The sequence below is a fragment of the Theropithecus gelada genome, chromosome 14 (assembly GCF_003255815.1).
Source record: "Theropithecus gelada isolate Dixy chromosome 14, Tgel_1.0, whole genome shotgun sequence".
Taxonomy (NCBI): domain Eukaryota; kingdom Metazoa; phylum Chordata; class Mammalia; order Primates; family Cercopithecidae; genus Theropithecus; species Theropithecus gelada.
Window position 1 is genome coordinate 55,233,260 of NC_037682.1, and position 7,430 is coordinate 55,240,689.

The following is a 7,430-nucleotide window of genomic DNA, read 5'->3' on the forward strand; positions in this document are numbered from 1 at the left end:
AAAACTAGCCGGGCGCGGTAGCGGGCGCCTGTAGTCCCAGCTTCTTGGGAGGCTGAGGCGGGAGAATGGCGTGAACCCGGGGGGCGGAGCTTGCAGTGAGCCGAGATCACGCCACTGCACTCCAGCCTGGGAGACACAGTGAGACTCCGTCTCAAAAAAAAAAAAAAAAAAAAAAAAAAAAAAAAAAGGAGATGTGAAGGGATATGGAAATTAAAGAAGAAAAAATAAAATAATTTTAAAAAGAGAGAAGCCTTGCACAGATTGGTAATGACAATTTGCCTTAAACTGAGTAGGTTTAATTCAACTCTGTCCACTGAATTCAATTTTTTAAAGTGTGTATATGTATAATATATAAAAATGTCCAAAAGGAAGTTAGCCAGGCATCATGCCTATAGTCCCCCCTACTCAGGAGGCTGAGGCAGGAGGATTGCTTGGGCCTGGGAGTTTGAGGCAGTGAGCTTGATCAAACCACTGCACTCCAGCCTGGGAACTGAGCAAAACCCTGTCTCTAAATAAATAAATAAAAGATTAAAATGTCTAAAATATTAATAGTGGTTATATCTGAAAGTAGTATTACAGGTGAATCTTTTTCTTCTACACTGAATAAATATTGTAAGTAAAACACCTTTTTATGCTTTAAAATTGTATCTTAATACTCAAAACTACTTTCCTAATGTTGGATAAATGTACAAAAACCTACTAAATTCGGCTGCCTGTGTGCCCACAGTCATTTTTATTGTTTTTCCAGAATGTTCCAAATAGCTCTGGAACAAGAACAGTGGGACCACCAGATAGCTATCTAGCCTCACCCTTCTTCTCATGCACGTGAAGACCAAGCCTCCAGCCTGGCTTTGGCAGAAACCTCTGTGGGACTCAGGATAACAAGGCCTTCTCCTTCTCAGCTGGGGAAAGGAGGGGCCTTATGTTATAGCTCTCTCTCACTCTCTGAGAGTCAGCTCAGAACATCCTCTGAAAAGCTGCTTTAAGCAGCAGTTGCCAAGACAAAAGGTCCCACCTCAAGGGTGGAAACTCTATTTGCAGTTTTGTAGACACAGGTGTTCTTCCAGGCGACTTAAGATCTACAGTGTGGGACTGTATTTGGCCAGGAATAGCTCAGAAGGCCTTCCCCGCCGAAACCAGCTCTTGAAGCTTCAGTGTATATTTTAACTATATTTGGCAATTCAAACCAAAGAGGTCAGTGGCTTAGCTCAGGAGGGGAAAAAGGTTGATTTATAATCCCTTCTTCAAACCAAGACCAAGAATTTAAAACTCAGTTCATTTATTTATTTTGCACTCATTGAGCTTACTGCTGAAGCAGCTCTCCTTCCCTATTCTACCAGCCCTCATGTAAATCTTTCAGAACCACAGGTGTAAATCACCTATACAAGCTATCCCTGTTTTAGAGGACATTTGGGGACATTTGGCTGGAGAATCTAAATGTTAAAATTATCCCACTTTACTCCGTATGTCTTTAGAGCATCAAAATAGCCTGTAGCACTTGGGTGCAAATCCAGGCTCTAGCGCTTATTACTCACTGTGTAACCTTGGCTGAGTTACTTTATGTCTCTGAGGTTGTTTCCTTATCTATAAACAGATAACACCCACTTCACAAGGCTGTTATAAGAATTAAATGAGATAAGGTATATAAAGTGGCAAAGAGAATATCTGACACCAAGCAAGTGCTAAAAAAAGAATCTGTCTCCATTCCTCCCCATCACTCCGCTTCACCCTTAGCTGTTCAGCCAAGGTGTTTGCTTTTCAAGAAATTGCCTGATACCCTGTGTTTGATTACACTTGGATGGTACCATTCCCATAGCAAGCAACAGTAGCTAAAGATAAAAGCTGTGACTACTCCTCAGCTGTGGACAGGTCGAATCAGCTCACAAATGACTCATCACTGTTGATAAATGATGTGTTCTTGGCATCAGGAGTCCCTATCCTGATAAGCTTCAGCACCTCAAAGAGAAGGGCCCAGGGTTCGATGGTGACCTTTGGTTAATCCTGAACTCATACCAAACTGGTCCTAGGAGGGTCTCTGTCTCCTTGCACATGTCTCCAGTCACAGGATTCTCAGCGGGAAGGACTCCAGCTGAGCAGCTGCCTCTTTCATCTCAGAGCTGAACCATCTTCTTCACTTGCCTTGAATTCCCTTAAGTCATAAGACTTCCTCAGCACAAGGCTAGACGCCTGTTCCCTGCTCATAACCGCCCTAAGCTTGTGCCCAACCTGCCTTTGGCAGCTTTGTTTGCTGGCTGACGCTGTGCCAGGGTGAGGTTTGGCTGGAGTGCTTTGTGGCTACAGGACAATCCTTGGCTCAAGGAAAGGAGTGAGTGTCTAATCTTCAGCCACCATCTGTAAGGCTGAAGTGTTTGCTGCTCTCTGCAGTTTCTGTAGCCCCTTCAGACCACCCAGAACCCACTCACTGGCACAGAAATTCCATGACAGGAATCTTTAGTCACTTTTTCATTCATACATGCCTGGTACATTTTCGGTGCCTGGCACAGAATTCCCACAAAGTGAATCTTTTTCTGAAAGGCCCTTGAGGACAAGAATGGTCTGTAGCTGCATTTCTAATCCCCTCAATTCTGGCAAACCTCACACAATTATTAAGATCAAACAGGACAATAAACTATATGAGATTGGCACTGTCAACAGCCAGGTGCCCAAACTGAGGCTTCGTATGGTCTTAAGGAAATTCTGCGTGCTTGAGTTTACTTTCTTCTAAATTGAAACTGCTTTGAAATGAGGTATCTCTGGACCCCAGACTAGGACCCCTCTCTCTCAGTGGGTATGCAGTCCTCTTCTGCAAGAAACTAAACAATCTAGTCCCTCGGAGGGGGCCTTGTAATGTTCAAAAGCCCTAGAAGGCCGTAGGCCACCCTGGAAACATTTCCATTCTCCAAACTCACCTTCAGGTTTTCTTCACCAGGAAGGTTTCTGAGATCACCTACAAGCACTGACATTGAGGCCAGGGAAGCTTTTTGGAAAGGACAAGTAGCTGATCTCCATCTTGGGTCCTTAGGATATTGGATGAGACAAACGGGGCACCCTGAAATCAAAATCAGGGGTCCTTCTCTTTACTCTCCCCTTATGTCCTAACTATTCCCATGTCCCCTGCCTTTCTAGTCACTCAGGGAGGGCTTAGTGTCTGTCTATCGCCGGAACTGGGATCAACCTTCTCAGAAGATAAGGCATATAAAGAAAGTAAGGAGGAAGGAAGGAAAGAGAGAGAGAGGAAGGCTGGAGAGAAGTGAAGAAAAAAAAAGAAAAACGGCTTGGGAAGGAGGAAGGAAGAGGTGAGCGGCTAGGGGAGGCGGAACAATGAAGGTCTCAGGCCGTCGGAGGCTCACGGTTCCGGCGGCACGTCCGTCCCGCCCGCCTCCAGCCGGCAGCTGCACACAGCGCAGCGTGAGGGCGCTGAGTCACTGTCCCAGAACAGGGAGCCACGGTGCAGGTCTGGGGGGGTGTAGGGGGACGGCCCTGGATGGCATCTGCAAACTGTTTCTTTTTTTCTTTTTTTTTCTTTCTTTCATTAAGGCTATGTGCTGACTCCCACGTAGCAGAACTTATTAAACCGCACGTACTGCTTGGCGGCGCTGGGCCTGTCTCAGCTGCCTGCAGGGGGCGCCACAGCCTCGCCCATGAGCCCGCGCTTCGCGGGCGCTCAGGCCCGGGCAGACCCGGGGTTACTGGGGGTTACTGGCGGTTACTGGGTTTTCCGGAGGTGTCCCAACGCATTGCTGGGGCGCCTTGGGACTTTAACAACCGCGGCAGGCAGGGGGAACGCCTCTCTTAGAAGGCCTCAGAGACCACCCCAACTTTTCGAAGCGCGCTTTCGCGCAGGGTTCTGTGAGCAACCCTATAAATCTAGGACTCCGTTGCGCAACCCGAGAGTCCAGGCTTGCCAACCCACTAGGGCTCCCCCTACCCCCGCCCGGCCTGGCCGCCACGCCAGGCGGTGACCTCCGGCGTCTCCGCGAAGCCCTGGTTCGCACCCAGGACACGTGCTCTGCGCGCCCCACACAGAGAACAGAGCTCGTGACAGCTCAGCCGGCTCAGAGTAGAGCCAGCACCTGCGCGCGCTGCCGTCCCACGTTCCCAAGCCCGGCGGCGGGACCCCAAGGCTCCTGGGCGGGCCGGGACCAGGGCACACTCCCTTCCTAGACGCGAGAGCCGAGCCGAGAGAATGAATCAGCATTGAGACAGTTTATTGGTTTGCTGTTCGCATATCACCCATTTCATGTAAATAGATTATACAGAGACTTGGTGTTTCCTTCTTCCAAACAGGAGGTAATCAGTCTTTCTCTTTCATGCACACAAACACAAACACACTCACATTCCACGCAGCGAGCAACTTTACACCTCACTGAGACATTCACGTCTTAAAATAGGGGGAGGAGGACAATATAATTGCTCTTAAAATGCCCTTAATACAATATATAACGTACAAAAATATCTCTGTATTTGAAGTTACAAAAAAACTCTTGACAGCAACAAACTTAAATATTGATAGTTACCTCTATATGTACAACACGCATTGCACTTTTCCTCTCTAGGTTTTGGAAAGTTCAAGTAATAGTGAGGCTTGTGCCCTGGTGGGGTGACACGCCGTGAGAAATCAGTTTATGGGCGAACACAGCTGTGGCTCAGACACCTGCCCCGGGGGTCTCAGCATTCATTTCTCAGTTTCTCCTCTCCTTAAGCCTGGCAAACATTCACTCGGATTCTGCTGCATCCCGCCCCCACGGGGCACCCGCACTGAGCAAGGCTAAGGAGGCGATGCCCCCGGAAGGAGGGGCCCTTGCAAAGCCAGAGATCGCCGCGGGACGGTGCTTCCCGGATTCGGGGTCTCTGCAGGGCTGTCACAGCCCGGTACCCACACCGCTCGGGAAGTCCTTCGTCCCGGGAGGCACCCGCGGGATGCTTGCGCGACTGTTCGTTGTGCTATGGGCACCTGAATCCTAAAGTGGGGAGCACTTCCACTCGGCGGAGGTGGAGCCCCAGGTGCTTGTGGCTTAGAAGACATCAGAGTCCGACCCGGGCCGGCCTCAGGCAGGGAGCGCCGGCGCCGGCGGCCATAGCCCTGGGGGCTGATCTTGCTCCTGGGGGCGACGTTGTCCTTGTCCTTATCTGTGAACTGGTAAATCTGGTATGCCAGCTTCTGCACCGTGCATGTCCCGAAGCGGCAGCCAAAGCTCCGGAGGCCCTGCAAGTTGTTCATGCTCTGGCGGTAGCGCTTGACTCGGATGCGGGCGGCATCCGGACTGCTTCGGGGGAGGGGGAGAGAAAGGCAACTTGAGACCCCATCAAGCAGAGCTTTGGCGCCAACACCGGGAACGGGAGCCATTCTAGGGCCTGAGGGAGCTGGAAACTGCTCGCGCCATCTGAGCTGCGTCCAGCCCCGACGATCCCCCGGGCCAGGGGAGTAGAGACGGAGAGCTCCTCCCGCACACCTTCCTTCCCTCCCGTCCCTGGACAGCACAGGGCGTAGTTACCTGTCTTCGGGGCTTGGAGAGGCACCCTTCACGTCCTGGGGCCAAATAAGAGTCTGGGCAGGCCCAGCCTTCACGTCAGCGAGCCCAGTGGGGTAGCTGCTGGACATCCGCAGTTCCCTCTTCCCACGACTCAGAGCCCACTTATTCCACCTGGAAAACACAAGCAGACCGAGTCGCGTGCGTTCAGGCGATGTCCTGGCCTGTCCCTGCTCCCATTCACTTCTAGACCTTCGGGACCAACGGTCAGTTCCCCTTGCCTGCCAGGTACCAGGACCGGGGACGGGGTTTGCCCCGGACTCACTTCTTTCCAAACTGCGATGCGACATCCAACCGAGCGGTGTCAGCGCCTAGGAAGGCGAGCGAACCCAGGTACATCAGGGCGACAGAAACCAGCTTCATCCCCGCTGCGAAGCGCAGACCCTGGAAAAGAAGAAAGAGTCGAGCGTGAGCACCCGGGCCAGCTGCTCCACCCGGGCGGGGCACGAAGGGCGGGCAGGGACCCCGGCGAGGCGGGTTTAGCCCGCGCTTTCCCTGGCGCTTATCTCCCTCGGCGCAGAGAGGCGCCAGAGGCGTTTGCACGCGCCGGCCGGGTGACAGGCCCCGCACGGGAGGCCGCTGCACCCCGCCAGGCTCCCAGAGGGTCTCTGCTCAACTTCTTGGAACTTGGCTGACGGAGCATAGGGGACTGGGTCTCTGGATCTCCAGCTGTGTGCACGAGCTGGGCCCAGGACATGAGGTGTATCCCTCAGAGAACCCCCCAAAGTGGGTTGCTCCCCTCACCCAGATCTCCCAGTTTAGGGCCTTGGCAAGCACTGCCCCCACTCCACCTCTTAACCCGCAGCGTCTGCGGCACCTACCTGCTAAGAGAGTGATCTGCCAAGTACTTGGAGGAGAAAGTCTCAGACGTCCCACTGGCAATGGCAAAACCCCAAAGTCCAAGCCCAGCTGCAGTGAGAAGCCCGCAGTGGCAAGGCTCGAGCTCTTCTATCTAGTGTCACCAAGAAAACACTGAGTGGCCAGCTCTGGTTCCTGTGCTTTATAAGCGCACGGGTGGGGGAGCGGCGGGGCGGGGCCTGTGCTGCCCAGTTGCCTTCCCTTTCTTTCCTAAGCCACGCGCGCTCCTGCTCTCGGACGCGCGCATTGCTTCCTTTGGGGCTGGGGTTGGGACCCGGGGAGGGGGAGTTGGGGGGAGAGGAGGTCCCTGGTGCCCAGAGGGCTTAGGTATGGGCTCCGGGCGGTTGGTGCAGGAACTGCCACAGCCCTAACTCTTTGGGCACAGGGTTCAGACAGTACGCCGGGGCGAAGGGGCGCCACTACAACCTCTTGAGGTCCTTATCCAGGACCTATGAAGCCCGGAGTGCAAAGCCTCCTGGCGAAAAATAGCAAGAGCCCGCGGGAGGGACCGCGCGGATGGCCCGAGCCCCGGACCTGGGGAGCTGTGGACTCAAGTGGACCGCGCCCCCTGCCGGCTTGGCGCCTGACCTGGCCGCGACCCCAGGCTCCCGCGGAGGGGCCGGGGCAGGGACCCAGCAGAGCCGAGAGGAGCAGGACTCACTAGTACCCCAGAGGACCGAGACCCTGGGGTTTCGGGATGGGCTAGTAAGATTTCACAGTAGGGACAAAGCTCAGAAAAGCTAAATTGAGAATTGGGATTTGGAGGGGGGAATTATCTGAAATTTCAGAATTTACATTTCTATTTGGAAACATAGGAATAACCAAAATTAGGAGGAAATATACTGTTTCATTTTGCCTCCTTGTAATCCTATTATGCCTTATAAGGTCATAACCTGAGAGTGCGCCTGGCTGCCTTCATTCATCCATCGTAAACGTGAGGACTGACTGCCAGGGAGCACACTAACGCTTCTCGTATGCTAATTATTTTACAGTTTACCAAGCACGGCCACATCCCAGTCTACTTTGAGCTTCACACCCACC

General features: G+C 52.7%; 1 protein-coding gene across 8 annotated transcripts; it reads right to left on the reverse strand.

Annotated features, from left to right (window-relative positions):
* Positions 1 to 4,187: 4,187 nt before the first annotated feature.
* On the reverse strand, positions 4,188 to 7,348 carry ADM (adrenomedullin). 8 transcript variants are annotated; one of them, XM_025356591.1, is made up of 4 exons: positions 6,353 to 6,601; positions 5,797 to 5,915; positions 5,496 to 5,645; positions 4,188 to 5,267 (listed from the first exon to the last, which is right to left on the reverse strand). In XM_025356591.1, the coding sequence occupies exons 2-4, from the start codon at positions 5,892 to 5,894 to the stop codon at positions 4,769 to 4,771; spliced, it is 747 nt and encodes a 248-aa protein (XP_025212376.1). In that variant the 5' UTR covers positions 5,895 to 5,915; positions 6,353 to 6,601; the 3' UTR covers positions 4,188 to 4,768. The 8 variants fall into 8 exon arrangements, with proteins under 8 accessions (XP_025212376.1, XP_025212380.1, XP_025212375.1 ...); XM_025356595.1 differs by having other exon boundaries at positions 4,192 to 5,264; XM_025356590.1 differs by having other exon boundaries at positions 4,192 to 5,294.
* Between the last annotated feature and the right edge of the window lie 82 nt (positions 7,349 to 7,430).